We start from the raw sequence: 17,357 nt of genomic DNA, 5'->3' as shown, positions 1-17,357 counted from the left end.
ACTACTACTACTACTACTACTACTACTACTACTACTACTACTACTACCTCAGCTCTGTCAAGAGATCAAGATTATAAGTTTTAGGGAGGGCTACAAATGACATTGCCATAGGCTCCCTGCTGTTTTCTAATCTTGCCAGGGACTCTGATCATGCCCATCTTCCTGAGGCTTTACATTTTACTTAGACGAGACTTAGCTCTATTTCATCTTGTCCAGTTTCCAGTGAGCCATGGAATCAGGAGATCTGGATTCTAAATCCTGCCTCTGCCTTAGCCTGCTATGTCACTTTGCCTAAGGGAGAATCCATCCATGCTGAAAAGATGAAGTGAGATCAGAGAAGCTCGGATATGGAACAAAGAAAGGCATCCTCACTTACCATCCACTGGAGTGCAAGGTTCATAGATTAGTCGGTAGCCCTCAAGGACACCATTGGGGAAGAGAGGAGGTTCCCAGGACACATTTACTGAGGTTGTGGTCAACTCACTGAATTTGACCATGCTAGGTGCGCTGGGAGCTGTGGGGGGAGACAATAGTTGTTCAGAATTCATCACAAAGCCCATGCAATCCACTGACCTGTTCAGCTGAATAATTCAGCTGAACAAAGGGCTCTCTTTAGGAGAATGAAATAATCATCAAACTCATTTTAATGTGGGTTTGGGATCCCCAATCTAGACTACCTCCCCAACTCTGTCTTAGACCTCAGAAACCTGACAAATCTGGCGACCTAATATTGAGACCCCTGAAAAAATGGAGTGCAAAGGAATCCAGTAGATCCTAGGTCTTCCCTTCCACATTTATTCAGCATTTACTTCTCACTAGTGCTGGAGGCAGGGATTTATCCCACTTTGTGGTTGAGGTTTCCTAGCTAGAGGGGGAGGACCAAGATCGCTGGGCCCCTAAGGTTATTGTGGGGTAGAGAGGTTTTTTTTGCTTTCATATTATGTACCTTGAAAATTCTAAGGGGAAGGCAGAGTTAGAGAAGGGGAAGAGTAACAGTAAAAAAAGGTACACTGAAAAAATGTTTTTACAAGAAGAGACAGAACCTGGACCCTGTGGAAGATTCCCAGAGCATCAGTGGACAAACTCCATAGGTCTCTGAGGCTGCCAGGGCCTCCCAAGGAGGAATAAGAGAAAGCAGAGACTGGGGATCTGTTGAGGGCATTCAAACCCCTGACAGAAGATGTTTTCATAGCCTCCAGACCCCTGGAGGGACATTGAAAACAAAGTCTGGGGGGACCAAAGGAGGGGTAGACGAGAAGGGGAGGGAAAAAAAAATCCATAAAACAACCCACGACACCACGCAATTCAGAAGCATGTAAAGAGGCTCCACCTTCCCTGTGATTTGGAGCTAGGCCCAGAGGCGACTTCCGGCTTGGACTCTGGGGAAGTGGTCTTTGAAGGAGGACAGTTCAGATCAGCCTAGTCTTGCCCCCCTCCCCCTTTCCCCCCCTCCGTAACCAGGGCTTACAGGAAAGTGGAGACAGAACACAATGTCTTCTCTCTTCCAGGAGGGTGAAATTTCTAAATAACCAGGGAGCATGCAGTCTACTAATTATACTAACAGGAAGGAAAAGGGGCCCAGATAGTTAAAAACAAAAGCAAACCAACCCAAATCCAACACTTTTATATTTGACTTTGTAGTACAGAGAGTACACTCACACACAGAGATATCTGGTTCACGCTGTCTTTTGTCTGGACTTAAATTGCTGGTATGAAAGATAGTGGGGGCCTGGTACTTGGCACAAGTTCCTTAATACTGAAGAATAACAAAACCTTTCTCTTTATAAGAAGTCCAGTAACCAGGGTGATAGGTGCTCCCTTCCTGAGCCAGTGCATAATCTAGGCTGGGACAAGGATGAACATGGGGAGTATCTCCCATTGCCCACCTGCTTGTTGTGTCCGCCCCTGGCTGGGGGCACTCCGTGGCCCATCACCTGCGGCATTGAAAGCAGCCACACTGACCAGGTAGGCAGTGTAGCCAGTCAGGTTCTTGAGTTTCACACCATTCTCAGGCAGGAAGAGTGTCTTGAGCCGTTCTGTGCTGTTCCTCCTCTGAGCTTCCCAAAAATAAATCTGTGGGCAGAGGAGGGACGTAGGTGAGGCTCAAGACATTGAGGTTCTTGGGCTTCCCAGCTCCCCTAAGGCATGAGCCTTTTGGGTCAGTGACAACAGACTTTATTTGAACTGCTTAGGAAATAAACAAGGAGAATGAATATTTAGTCCTTTCCAGGAATCAAAATAAAGACTTTTCAGTGCTCTTCCATAACCAAGAAGAAGAAATACTTGTTCTTACTCATGTTTACCTACAGAGATCCCTGTCTGAGGTGTGTGAAGCTCTTTTATGTACAAATTATTTTCTTTAAAGTTTATTTCAAATTTAACATATTAATATATAAACACTGCTTTGCTCGTCTATGTCTCCCTCTGAAATTCCTTCTGCCCTCTTCAGAATTAAAAAAAAAGTTTCATTGATGTTCCTTTTTCTTTTCTTCCCTTTTCCTGGTTATCAGTATCACTCCATTTCTACCCTTAATGTCCCCCTCCTGCATCCTTTAAAAAAGATTAAAGCTATTGGACAAAATAGTCAAGCAAAGCCAATTCACATGTTAGCCATGTTTGAAAACATATGCTTCATTCTGCACCTCTAGTCCATCATTCCTCGGCCCAGAAAATGATTCATCACTAGTCTTCTGGAGTCCTGACTGGTCACTGCATCACTCAGAATTCTCAGGTCTTTCACAGTTGTTTTGATTGTTTCATTGAATACAGTCTTGTAGTCATAATAGAAATTGTTCTTCTGGTTCTAGTCACTTCATTCTTCATTACTTCATCTAAGTCCTCCCAGATTTCTCTGAAACCATCCTTTTCAATCATTTCTCATGGCACAATAGTACTTTGTAGCATTCATATAATCAAAATTTGTTTAGCCTTTCACCAATTGATAGCACCCATTTTGTTTGCAGTTTTTTGCTACTGCAAAAAGAACCACTATAAATATTTTTGTACATATGAATTTCCCCCCTATTCTTTGATCTCTTTGGGGGTATATATGTAGGTGGTGCAGAATGCTGAGACTGGAGTTAGGAATTCACCTTTGTGAGTTTAAATCTGGCCTCAGACACTTACTAGCGGTGTGATCCTGGGCGAGTTACTTAGCCCTGCTGGTCTCAGTTTCCTCATCTGTAAGATGAGCTGGAGATGGAGCTAACAAACCACTCCAGTATCTTTGCCTAATCCCAAATGGGGTAATGAAGAGTTTGACATGACTGAAAAATGACTGACTGACTAAACAACCTAGTATTTATACACAGTTTAGTCACTTTTGGGGCATAGTTCCAAGCTGCCTTTTAGAATGGTTGGCTCGATTTGTAGCTCTATCAAGAGCCCATTAATTTACCTGTTCTCCCACTGCCCCACCAACAATCATTATTTTCCATTTTTGTCATATTTGTCAAACTGATAGGTATGAGCTAGAATCTCAGAGTTACTTTAATTTGCATTTCTCTTATTATTAATGATTTGAAACATGTTTTTCATATTGTTGTTGATGGTTTGCCTTTCTTATATGAAAACTGCTCTTTCATGTCCTTTATTTATCTATTAGGGAATAGTTCTTATTCTTATATATTTATCAGTTCCCTATATATCTTGGATATCAGTCCTTCATCAGATAACTTTTCTATAAAGATTTTTTCCTGAGTTAATCAGTTCTCTTCTAATTCCAATTGCATAGGTTTTGTTTCAATTTTATATAATCAAAATGTTCCATTTCTTTTACTGCGATCTTCTCTGTCTTTTGTACAGTCAAAGATTCTTCCCCTCTCTATAGTTGTGAAAGGTATTTCCTTTTCTACTCTTTTAATTTGTTTTGATAAGATCTTTTATATCTAGGTCATGTATCCATTTGGAAAAGCTTATTGTGGTACATGATCTCAGTGGGTAGATCACACCTAACTTCTGTGTAGCTCCTTTCTGGTTTTCCTAGCAATCTTTGTTGAATAGTAAGTCCTTACCCTAGTAGTTAGAATCTTTCAGTTTCAGGGTCTTATGTACCTAACTTGTTTCATGGCTAAATGTTTCTATTTAAAAAAAATCAGCACAAAATAGTTTTGATTACTGCTTTGTGGCATAGTTTGAGACCTAGTGCTGCTAGGCGCCCTTTCTTCCTACTTAAAAAATTTTTTTCTCTTGAAATATTGAAATTTTGTCTCTCTATAGATTAATGTTTTTGTTTTTTCTAGTTCTGTAAAGTAATCCTTTGGTAATCTGATTGATATGGCATGAAAATGTAGAGCAACTGAGTTGGTATTGTCATTTAAAAAACTATACTGGCAAATCCCAACCACAAACAAATGGTATCTCTTTAACCTTCATTGGCTTTTGCTTGTTTCCTGAAGTCTGCCTTGCCTCCCATCTTTCACCAAATCTGGTTTCTTCCTTCCTTCCTTCCTTCCTTCCTTCCTTCCTTCCTTCCTTCCTTCCTTCCTTCCTTCCTTCTTTCCTTCCTTCCTTTCTCTTTCTCTCTCTTTCTTTCTTTATCTTTCCTTCCTTCCTTTCTTTCTCCCTTTCCTTTCCTTTCTCTTCTCTGTCTGTCAGTCTCTCTCTCTCCGAGTCTGCACTGGTTAGAGGAGCTTATTTCTGTTTCTCATCATTTCTCTTTATCATAGTACTGTCTGGAATCCTTTTCAGATATTTATTTGCTGGTGTGTGTGTACATGATCTGGGCTCTTTTGTAAACTTTCCCCTCTGGAAATAACCCAGCAAAGCCTTTTAAACCTTAGTATCTTTGTGATTCTAGAACTCTGAAAGAGGCCACAGGCACTTCCTCTAGAAAACAAGGGGGAGAAATGAGATAATTTTAATGACAATCTATTTGAAGTCCCATAGTCTATGAATCTCAACCAGATAATTTTAATGACAATCTATTTGAAGTCCCATAGTCTATGAATCTCAACCTTAATCATGAAGGGTGGGACTAGGGGAAATTGAGAAATCATTTTTGCAATTTCAGGCAATCTGGCGCCACCTGCTGGTTCAATTTATCTTTGCAGGTACTAGGTTCTCAAAGGGTTTGGGTGTTCTCTGCTGGCAAGTGAGAGAACAGGACAAGCTACTTAGATATGATGCACTCAGGCTATTACAGTAATCGAATCCTTCCTTGATAAGAAGCCCAGAAACCAGGCTTACTGATGCTAAGCCCTTTCTTTTCCACCTTCCCTCATAGCTGTTTCTGTTCAGTTGTCTTTGTGATTCCATTTGGGGTTTTCTTGACAGATACTGGAGCGGTTTGCCATTTCCCTTTCCAACTCATTTTACAGAAAAGGAAAATGAGGCAGAGTTAAGGGACTTGCCTAGGGTCACAGAGCTAGTGAATGTCTGAGGCCAGATCTGAGCTCAGGAAGGTGAGTCTTCCAGACTTCAGAGCTGGTACTCTACCCACTGAGTCACCTTGCTGTCCCTATTGCTCCCTCATAGACTCTTCTCTAAAGAACGGCATGAGTATGGGTGAATATTTGGCTGTGTGTACTGTATATGTCTAGGTCTTTATAAATATTGGAGCATGTGAATACATATATATATATATTATACACATGAGTGTATGTATGTAGTATATAGGTGTTTGTCTATGTCTGGACAGATACTAAAAAGCTCAGACATCACCTTGCTGACAAAGATCTGCATAGTCAAAACTATGGTTCTTCAGCAGCAATGTATGGCTGTGAGAGCTGAACTACAAGGAAAGCTGAGCACTGCAGAATTGACACTTTACAATTTTTTTTTAAATTTTGTGTTTATTTTTAGTTTACAACGTTCATTTCCATAAGATTTTGAGTTACAAATCTTCTCCCCGTCTTTCCCCTATCCACCACCCCAAAACAGTGATCCCATTGAATACACCCTCCTTCAATCTATTCTCTCTTATATCCTCCCTCATTCTCCCTCTGATTTTCCGGTAGGGCAAGATGCATCTCCATACCCCAGTGCCTGTATATCTTATTTCCCAGTTGCATGTAAAATAGTAATTAATAATAATAACAATAATAATAATTTTTTAAAACTTTGAATTCTAGATTCTTTTCCTTCTTACCTTGTCATCCACCCTTACTGGGAAGATAAGCAATTCAATATAGGTTGTACATGCATAGTTATGCAAAACATTTCCATAGTGGATATATTGTGAAAGACTAACTTTATTTCCCTCCATCCTATCCCGCTCCCCATTTGTTCTATTTTCTTCTTTGACCCTGTCCCTTTTCAAAAGTGTGTGCATCTAACGACCCCCCCCCACTCTGCCCTCCCTTCTATCATCACCCCTCTTATCCTCTTCCCCCTACTTACTGACACTTTCTAACTGTGGTGCTGGAGAATAATTTTGAGAATCCCTTGGACAATATGGAGGTGAAATCAGTAAACATTTAAAGAAATAAATTTGGGCTATTCACTGGAAGATCAAATACTGAAGTTGATGCTTAAATACTTTGGCCACATAGTGACAAGATGGGACTCACTGGAAAAGACCCTGAAAGATGGAAGGTAAAAGGAAAAGGGGATGGCAGAGGATGAGATGGATAGAGAGTGTCATGGAAACAATGTACGTGGACTTGGGCAGATTTTAAGAGATAGTGGAGGATAGAAGGGCCTGGCAGGCTATTGGTCCATGGGATCAGGAAGGGTCAGACACAGAAACAATTCAACAACAACAGCGGCAGCAACCATTTTACATGAGTGTTTGTACCTGTGTGTGTGCGTCTTCTAACCAATGTCTGGTTTGAGTGCTATGTCATTGTCAGATTCATTCACTGACGCAATGTCTATGTGGGAGACCAGCAGCCACAAATCTGACGGGTTAATGTTAACATCAGTTGCTTAGTTAATAATGTTATCTGGGTGATAGTAAAAAAAAAAAAAGAGGCAATATGGTATGGGGGATAGAGAATGAGACCCAGAAGGCCTGGGTTCAATGATTACCTCTGACACTTGTTAACTGTATTATGACAGTGGGCAAGTCAATTATTCCCTCAGAATCATGGTTTCCTTACATGGAAGATGAAGTTAATGATTACTTGTGTATTTTATTTCATAGGTTTGTTAAGACTTTAGACCCTGAATGAGATAATTTTTCTTAAAGTGTTTTGTAAATTTTAAGGCACTAGCTTAAGAGTCATTTTTATTATAGTGATTATAAGTTGGCTGTTTGGGTTAGCATCAAAAATCAATTGGCTAATGTTAACATTAGACAATTCTACTACCTAGTTAAGGAATGGAAAATATAAATTCCATATATATATGTACATAAACATTAGTGGGAGATATATACACATAGTGATACACACATATGTGTATGTATATACATACATATATGTATATACATGCACATACATAAATATGATCCTATGTCTATCACATGCAAATAATTACACACAAATAAATGTATATTTGAGGGACTTCTTACTACACTAATAACTTGTACCACATTTCTGTGGCACCTCTGATCCCTGTATCCCTTCTCTTTCCTCTGCCCTCAACTGTTCTTGCCCAGGAGAAAATATTTACATTTACAGCTCTAGGGGAAAGGAGAAGCATGGGCTTTGAATCTCTGTGCTTTAGGAAGGACTGACTTTCAGTTTCCTTATCTTTAAAATGGGGTCAATATTTTTTGTTCTACCTACTTTACATAGTTAAAATGGCAATATTTTACATCCATTGTTTTATATTATGCATTTTAGCAGTTTCATGTATATAAAAGCTGGACCCACACTGCTTATTTCTAGAGGCAGTTGGTGGCTTAGTAGACAGAGTGCTGGGCCTGAAGTCAGGGAAATCTGAATTCAAATCTGACCTTGGGCTATTACGAGATTTTTGACGCTGACCCAGGCACTTATCTTCTGTCTGCCTCGATTTCCTAATATGTAAAATGGATATCATAAAAACAGAACCTACTTTGCTGGGGTATTGTGAGAATCAAATGGGATAATGTTTATAAAAAGTGCTTAGCACAGTGCCCGACTCATAGGTACTACATAAATACTTATTCTTTCCCTTTATATTCCCTACAGTGCCTAGAACATTGTTAGATACATAGTAGGACTTTTAAAAAATCCTTGGGGTGTGTGTGTGTGTGTGTGTGTGTATGAAAGTTTAAGTCTCAATGTCTGCCTGTTAAATCTCCATTCTTTAACACCTTGCCAGGCTGGTGACTGCCCAACTTGTTTTGGCCCTTTTTCACTCCAATGCATGGGTAGCATATGCTATAGGCACAAGGTTTGTTTCTCCCAGTTGCCACTGCCAAGTGTTCCACGGTGACACCTCTAATGGTGTCACATGTCTTTCTGGCTGTCTTGGCCAGATGCCTTCCTCGAACCTCTGCAGGGCAAGAAACCTCAGAGCTGGCTCTGGTCTCCATCCAAAGACAGGCACCTTAGGAGCTGAGGCAGGATCCTAACAGTGGGAAATGAGTCTGCTACACAACCTAGTCTAGCTGCTTGGCCCATTTCCTTTGTTCACAGAAGGTCTGAGAAGGGAGACAGCAGTCAGGAATCTGACCCAACCACCTGTCTCTAAAAATGCCAGGGTAGGGGATTAAAGTCTAGGAATCAAAAGACCTGGGTTCTAATTCTGTTCCTAATTTTGTTTAAAGTCCTTTCCAACTCTAGATCTGTGCACCTCTGATCCCTGTGTCCCTTGTCTTTCCTCTGCCCTCAACTGTTCTTGCCCAGGAGAAAATATTTATATTTATAGCTCTAGGGGAAAGGAAAAGCATGGGCTTTGAATCTCTGGGCTTTAGGAAGGACTGGCTTTCAATTTCCTTATCTTTAAAATATTCTTTGTCTTGCCTACTTTACATAGTTAAAATGGCAATACTTTACATTTCTTCAATGCCTTTTTTTTTAAAGACTTGGTGTTCCCCCATCTCACCCAGGTTTGAAAGTGCTGTGGCTACTCACAGACCCCAAATCACCAGTGACTAGTGTGGAAGCTCTGACCTGCTTCATTTCTGACCTGCATCTGTTGGTTCATTTCTCCTTGGGCAGCAAACTCCTCCATTCCCCGGCCCATCCCTGGGGCCTTATCCTATTGGTGCCAGGCTTAGTGTGGATGCTAATATCTTTATGCCTGCTGTGACTGAGAATTTTAGAACTCAAGTAATGTACCTGCCTCAGTTTCCCCTAGATGAAAGGATTGCAAGCACAGGCTTCCATGCTCAGCTTCTCCAGGGCTTTAAGTGAACAAAACCCTGAAAAGTACATTTCCCACAACAACCCTGTGAGGTAGGTAGTGTAAAAATGATCATTTCCTTTTTATAGGTAAGGAAACTGAGATTTGCACACATGTATACATTTATATAAGTATACATCCACATGCAAATACCTTAGCAATGGCTCTTTATTTTCAGTACAAGATATGAACTGGAATTTGCTGTAATGAATTTTGGCCCATGTTATTATTCTAATTATTATTATAGTTACACAAATAACATCTCTGAAGGGTCCCAAACTGGATACAGAACCCTTGTTTATACCCTTTGGCAACACAGAATAACAGAATTTAGAATTGGACGAGACCTTAGAAATTATTTAGTACAACCCTGCCCTGCTCCATTTTATAGAGAACAAAGCTGAGGTTAAGAAGAGGACATGATATAACCCAAATCACTTCTGTGGTAAGTAATGAAGCTGGAATCTGATCCCAAGCCTTCTGACTCCAAGCCACTGCTCTTCCCATAATGCTGTTTTCTGTCCAATGCTGTTTTCTATCTTTGTCTCAGTTCTGCAAAATCTCTTTGAATTAGTACTCCCCATGCCAATGGAATGGGGGAGCATATGCCCTTGTTATAAAGCAGGTCAGCTAAAGCTCAGAAAGGACAAGCCCATTCCTCTCCCCTTCCCTCATAGCTGTAACTAATATTGTTTTCATCTGGGGAAAAACAAGTTGGTTGTATGTTAGAGAGAAGGTAGGAGAGAGAGAGGGAGATCATAAGATCTTAGAAGCCTAGATTAAGAACTGGAAGGAACCTCAGAGGTCATGTAGTCGAGTTTCCTCATTTTACAGATGAGGAAACTGAGGCTCAGGAAAGTTAAGTCATTTGCCCAGAATCAAATAGCTAGTAAATGGTGGAGCTGGGATTTGAACCCAAGTCTGCTGACTCCAAATCCAGTGTTCTCTTTACTACAACACATTGCTTTATTTTATAGATGCAGAAACTGAGAACTGTCTTAAAATATTTGAAAGACTGTCATATGGAACACAAGTTAACCCTGGGTCTGCTCTGGCCTCAGAGGGCAGAGCTATGAGCAACAATTGGAAGATATAGAAAGACAGGTTTAGATGTTGGGCAAGGAGAAACCTCCTAACAATGAGAACTGTCCCCAAACTGAACAGGCTGTCCTGGGAGGTTGTAGATCCCGCCTTCACTGAAAATCTTCACACAAATCCTGGATGACTGCTTCTCCACCAGGTTTTAGAGGGGATTTTTATAGTTGGACCTTTTACAGGTCCCTTCTAGCTCTGAGATTCAGTGGTAACCTCCATACTATGATGAGACATTAGAGGAGGATTTGAATGGAGAAATGGATGGAGACTTATAAAGAGGGCTACAAGACTTGAACCTAGCAGTAAGCAGCCCCAACTGAGAACAGATAGGCCATGAGTGGAGCTGGGGCTGGTGACTAGGAGGGGAACGTACCACGAACTGGGAACCTTCATGGGGGAACTGGTTGAGATTGAGATAAAGTGCATGATTGCTTCCTCAATCCTACCCCCCATATCAGAACTAGGTTAACTCATCTTCTATGTGACAGTCCTTCAAATATTTTAAGGCAGCTCTCATCCTGGTTCTGCCACTTAGTGGCTATGGTTGCTATTTAGTTGTTTACAGTCACATCCAACTCTTCATGACCCCATTTCGGATTTTCTTGGCAGAGATAACTGGATTCTCTCTCTCTCTCCATATATACATACGTGTATACACACACACGTATAGACAGATACTTGACATTTCCTTCTTTAGCTCATTTTACACATAGTGAAACTAAGGCAAACAAGGTTAAGTGACTTGCCCAGGATCACACAGCTAGTAAGTGTCTGAGGTCATTTTTGAACTCAGGAAGATGAGCCTTTCTGAGTCCAGACCCGATATGCTATCCACTGTGCCACCTCGTGTATACCTGGACAAATCACTTACCCTTTAGCAAAGCCCAGCTGGATTCTATAGTTCTACTCTGGGGGTGGGGTGGGAGAGGAGATGGGGGGGAATACCCCTCCTCTCCAATCTGGATAGAAAACACCTGAGAAGTCTTTCACAACTAAAACCCTGCAGGTAATTCTAGAGTGCTCAGGCCTTGGTCGCCTCCCTGTTTGGTTTCCCATACTATGCCAAAGAATATTATATGTACCTTATAACCTTGGATGTCACCATTCTGTGCCTCCAATGGAGGTGGTTCCCATGTCACATCTAGCTGTGTGGCTGTGGCACCATGGACAGCTACATTTTGTGGGGGCGCTGTAGGCACTAGAAGATGAAGAGAAAAAATGAGGTTATGTTTGTATGTGTGTGTATTTGTGTGTGCCAGATCAGACAGAGGGGCAGCGTCTCCCTACTGCCACATCCTGTCTGGTTGGCCTTAAAGGGTGAATGGGAGAGGACCAAGGACGATCTGCCTCAGAAATGTGAGCAGGAGTGGATACTAAGACAAACAGGTAGGGGTGGGATGGGGAGGGGGCAGAGAAAGGTCATCTCACTTTGCTCACCTGCCTCTCCAACGAACACTTCCTGGGGCGAGCTGGACGGCCCCTCCCCCACGGCATTGTAGACACTCATCCGAATCTCATAGCGTTTGTGCTTGTTCAGGTCTGGTGGAGGGGAGTGGGAAGAGGACACAAAGAGAAGTCACTGTGAAAGTGAGGGTGTGTGTGTGTGTGTGTATATGGGGGCGGCGTGCTCTGGACATTCAGGGAATGGGCTCAGCTTGGGTGGAAAGACAAAAGAAAGGGGCCGACCTATAATTCTGAGCTCTGAGGGAGCAGCTCAAAGGGTGAAAGCAGCCCTGGGGGTCCACTTCTGCCTCAGGCATCTGAGAACAGCTTTCCCTCTCTCTGGACACCTTGGCTTTGCATAATCTTCCCCCTCCTACTTCCTCTATTACTCCACTACAGCATCTACTCTAAAGATTCATATCCTTCCCCAGCTACAGGGATGTGCTGGTAAATGTTTAACAACTGGCTGGGTGGGATGGGAAGGAAGTATACACATGACACACTTTAAAGTTTAATCTGCATTTTAACATTCTCTCTATCATTTTCTTAGGTCTTGACAATAAATGGAACAATAACACAAACCCTGATTTGTAGTGTTTGCCAATGCTCACTCTGAAGATTTAACAATCGGCTTTCAAAAGCTGGTTAGAGCTGGTCCAGCACACGCCTACCCAACCAGCTCCTTATGTATCTCCTGTCCCACCTAGGGATCCTGCCAAAATCTGAATCCTAGTTAGTCCCTTTCAGGGTTCCCCAAGTTTCCCTTTTTTCCGTAATACCTCCATGTACATTGCTGGGTAGCTTTCCCAGAGAGAAACTGTGAACAGGTTCTAACTTTAACATTTTTTAAAGAACAATAACAACAACAATTAATAAAGGCAAATCAAAAAGGAAGACAATGAAAATTTGTCTGAAATTTGAGACCACTCCCTCTAATCTTCCCTGTCCAGGTTCACAGAAGGCATTGCTGTGACATTAGTAAGTGAGAGGAAGAGCCTGGGAGAGGGCAGAGAGGCAGGGAAAATTTCTGGACTCAGGGTCAAGATTGTAGAACAGAATAAACGAATCATAAGGCAGAGGTTCTTAACCTGGGGTCCATGGACCCTCACGGGGACTGTGGAGAGATTTCAGGAAGAAAAAAATGCTATCTTTTTATTTTTACTAACCTCTAACTAAAAGTTAGCATTTCTTTCAATTATCTAAAAACATGCTGAGAAAGGGTTTCACCAGATTACCAAAGGGGTCCAAGACACAAAAAACGATGAGAACTCCTCTAAGGGGTCTCACCAATGCCAAGTACATGAAGCTTGCATCAGAGGACACCAGAGAGTCCCTTGATAAATGCTATTCTTAAAAACAGCTCAAGGCTTGGCAAATCCCTTGATTATTGTGGGTTCATATGTATGATGACACAGTATACAGTATCCAACACTCCCAGCCCCCAACTATCCTGATTTCTCTTCTCTCCTATCTCATCAGGGTATAGGATGTGTGTGTGTGTATTTTAGTTCACATTTGGTAGGGAGGACTAGAGGAGAATTTCCATGATAAAACAAATCCCCAATGGGTTGGAAGTTGCTGGCTCTTCTGTTTGTTGGGAAAAAGCATGGGTGTGGTGGTGGTAGAAATGGGGTGGCATAGTGTTTGCTAGCTGCAGCATTCTGGTGGTAGAATGGTTCCTCCTTCCCTATCTCCATTTCTCTGCAATAGGGAGGTCTTAGCAATATGTCCCCGCCCCGTACCCTTATAAAGTGTCATGTCTTATCAGTTATTTCTGGACATATGCATTATCATCCCCACAATGAATCTTCCATTCCTAGTGGTGCAAAAACCATCAGACATAGTGATTTCATCTGAATGTACATTAGGTACATTCTGGACCTGTACACTTTCACCTCTCCATCAAAGGAAGGAGTTTCTACTCTATATTTTTTCCCCAAGTCAGGAATCAATTTGAACCGTGGGCATGTTTCAGGAGAAGCCCCAGCCCCTGCCAAATAACACAAGAGCGCCCACTGGGGAGGGAGGGGGGTTCGATTTAGAAATCAGAGTGGAGAAACAGACTTACTGTCCAGTTCATATTGCGTGAGGCTGGGCCGGCTCAGGTTCCGCACAGCATACATAGCTGTTGGCACGTGTGGGGAGGCAGGGAGGAGGGTCAGAAGGAACAGAGTACATAGAGGTTAGTGCACACACGCACACTGAACATTTCACAAAGAGAAATCAATGATGTTGACACTAGCATGGGCACTGGGAGAAAGACGGTTGCTAAGAGGAGGCAAGGATTCTAGTGGAAGCGAGAAAGGAACAGAGAGGCTCTGAATGAGCATGCAGACACTGGGTTAGCAGCCAGAGTGAGTGGGAAGGGAGGAGAAAGCCAGGATGAAAGCACCCATCACAGGGGCATGATCTTGGGTCCAGAAGATCCTTGAATATCCCCTTATTTTACAGACACAGAAACCGAGAGGCTCAGATAATTTGCCTCATATAGCATCTAAGCAAGTTGGTTGGCTGTTGTCCTTTGTTCTCAGAGAGGACCAAAATAAAATCATTAATGTTGGGGTCAAGGTACAGTGTGTCTGATCAGATGAGCTCTGAGGGTTCTACCACAGGTCAGGACTAAGTGAGTGTGAGAGCTGGGATTTGTAATCAATTCTTCTTCTTTTTTTGCTTTTTGGAGGGCAATTGGGGTTAAGTGACTTGCCCAAGGTCACACGGCTAGTTTTTGTGTTAAGTGTCCGAGGCCAGATTTGAACTCAGGTCCTCCTGACTCCAGGGCCGGTACTCTATTCACTGTGCCACCTAGCTGCCCCAAAATGGTTTTTTTTTTTATGTAATCAATTCTTCTGACTGTAAAACCATCCAGGTTCCACCTCAACCTTTTCTGATAGATTTCTCTATATTTTATATGTAGAATCTTCAGGTCCATTGGACTACCCAAGGCTAATAAGGAGAGGAACTTGTTTAGTTACATGGCTAGAGGTAGAGGTATAAGTGCCAGCTCTAAGAGGTCTGAGGTTGTAATCATCAGGCTACATGGACATTATGTGGTTTTAGAAGACCCCCCCCCCCCAAAAAAAAAACGGCAGGGGTGAGAGTAGGATTTTGGAAGTAAGGAAAAAACACACACATGCAATATATATTGTGGACATTTATAATGCATGCATATGGTGTGACTATAAAAATGAAATTTATTATTACTTTTTGCATGGCTTGTGGAAACAGTTACATTCATTACATCTTGGCTATGCCATATATGAACACTCACAAAAACCCATATGATAATTCCCTTGTGCTTGTTTTGAGGCTATAAAACCCCTAGTAAATCAGTTTCTTAGTATACAGTGATAAACTATATATAGTAAAATCATTGCAATCTTCTCCAGATGCAATCCTTGCTTCTCCAGGCAAATAAGCAAAGTGTCTGGGGTGTTATCAGTGTAGTGAAACTCCCTTCCCCAATGTTAAGATCTCTCTATGCCTTTATTTAGTAGGTCAGTCCTAGAGACCTGGCTAAGCCATAAGCAGGTTAAATGATTTGCCCAATACAACACAGTTAGTGTCAGAGGCAGGATTTGAACCCAGTTGTCCCTTCAGTACTAAATTTCCTATACCAGGCTGCCCAAGACTATCCTGTTATAGTACTAGAGTCTATTTCATAGGGTTGTTGTGAGGCTCAAATGTGTAAAGTGCTCTGCAAATGTTAAAGTGTAATATAAATGTGAGCCACTATATGATTACTCATTATAGAGGCCCTACTATATCCATCCATTTGTGCATCCATCTATCCATCCATCATCCATCTGTCATCTCTGACTAAATATCTATATATCTTTTTATTCCTATATTATCTTTTAATAATTTCTGACATTTTCTTTCTATATCTAAAATCTCTTTCTATGTCTATTATCTGTCAATCTATATATCTAATTATCTCTGTCTAATTATCTATATCTAACATCTAATTATTTTTCTCTGTTTATCTGCCTCTATCATCTCTTTTTCTATGTCTCTACTTACCTATATTTTATCCATCATCTCTAGTTATCTTTCTATATATATATGTCACTCTGATTATCTCTATCTGTATCTATAGTTATTCTTTAACTTTGATTATCAGTAATTAACTGTCATCTCTAATTATTTTTCTATATCTGTATTGATCTCTAATCTTTTTATCCATTTATCATCTCTAATTATCTCTGCTTATGTATCTAATGCTCTATCTCTATCTTTTCCTATTATCTATCAGTCTCTAATTACCTGTTCCTGATTATCTTTCTATATTTGTCTAATTATTTTCCTTATCTATGTCTGTCTACCTCTATCACTCTTATCTTTAATTATTTTCCTACATATCTAATTATCTCTATTTTATCTACCATCTCTCTATATAGATGTCTAATTATCTATTTTTATTATTGCAATGGTAATTTGAAGACCTTCTGTGCTTTGAAAATATGCTCTGCCCCCAAATAGGCTGAATGTAATCACATGGAACCCGTGGTGGGAGGAGTTTGCTGAAGAGTGGAGCAGAGCCCATAGGAAGCTGGGAGTCAAGAGTCAGCTAGATGGCTGGGAAGAAAGCATGCTTCTGAGGGAGACAGACAGACTTGTGAGTAAATGTTAGTGTTTGACCCCTGCTGTGACAGCTAGGCTTGTGTTGGTTTGGGGAGACTAAAGGATGGTGTGGCTCTCTGTGCTGTTGTGGTTTATTAACTTCTTTGCTACTATGATGGAACTGGCTTACTGATTTTGGATTCAGTTTTCAGGTATCTGAATAAATGTTTTGCTTCTGTCTTCTACATGGAGAGTATGTTATATTTTGTGATTAAGCACCCTGCAGGGATTTTTATAATGGTTGTGGGCACTGTGAATATTGCATTGGCACTACTGTTATCTATCTGTATCTGTCTAGTTATCTTTCTACTTTGATTATCTAATTATTTTTACTATATCTATGTCTATCTCTATTGATATCTATTTCTCTCTGTCTCTCTTTGTCTCTCTCTGTCATCTAAGTATATGTATCCTCTTTCTGAATTCTTCCTTTGATCCCTCATTGTGGTATGGAGGCAGTCCTGCATTTTCAAAGGCTATGTGAGCTCTGGCAATCCTACCGAATCAGAAAGGATTTGAGTGGGACTCTGTGGATGGACTATACACCTGCTATTTGAGGATTAGCCTAGCTAAGTTCAGAGTGGCTCATTACCAGTTTGGATGCAGGGTGATGAATGTTTTGGCTACAGGACTTTTGGAAGCTTCTTATAAAGTTGTAGAGTGGTTGTGATCAGCCTTGGTGGAGGGGGTACCCACATCAGTGAAGTCACAGATTTGTTACAATGTCTTCTTCTTGAGATACTGGAGTGGTTTGCCATCTTTCTCCAGTTCATTTTACAGATGAGGAAACTGAGGCAAACAGGGTGAAATGACTTGCCCAGGTCATACAGCTAGTAAGTGTCTGAAGCTGGATTTGAACTCAGGAAGATGGGTCTCCGACTCCAGGCTGGGCACTCTATCCACTGAGCCACCTAGTTGCCCCTTGTTACACATGTGGTGTGTGTGTGTGTGTGTGTGTGTGTGTGTGTGTGTGTGTGTGTGTG

The 17,357-nt window shown here is 41.3% G+C and overlaps 1 protein-coding gene across 1 annotated transcript in view; it reads right to left on the bottom strand.

Annotated features, from left to right (window-relative positions):
- The window catches only part of SDK2 (sidekick cell adhesion molecule 2), a 479,875-nt gene that overhangs the window by 54,381 nt on the left and 408,137 nt on the right, over positions 1-17,357 (bottom strand). The window contains exons 32-36 of the mRNA XM_069076864.1: positions 13,823-13,879; positions 11,749-11,850; positions 11,394-11,509; positions 1,887-2,073; positions 377-514 (exon numbers count right to left, since the gene is read on the bottom strand). Of these exons, the coding sequence (XP_068932965.1) occupies positions 377-514; positions 1,887-2,073; positions 11,394-11,509; positions 11,749-11,850; positions 13,823-13,879 (600 nt within the window). The remainder of the gene's footprint in view (positions 1-376; positions 515-1,886; positions 2,074-11,393; positions 11,510-11,748; positions 11,851-13,822; positions 13,880-17,357) is intronic.

This window comes from Petaurus breviceps, unplaced genomic scaffold (assembly GCF_028583685.1).
Source record: "Petaurus breviceps papuanus isolate PSGF00001 unplaced genomic scaffold, PetGlider_PUasm1.0 90925, whole genome shotgun sequence".
Taxonomy (NCBI): Eukaryota; Metazoa; Chordata; class Mammalia; order Diprotodontia; family Petauridae; genus Petaurus; species Petaurus breviceps.
This window is presented reverse-complemented; position numbering and strand designations above follow the sequence as displayed.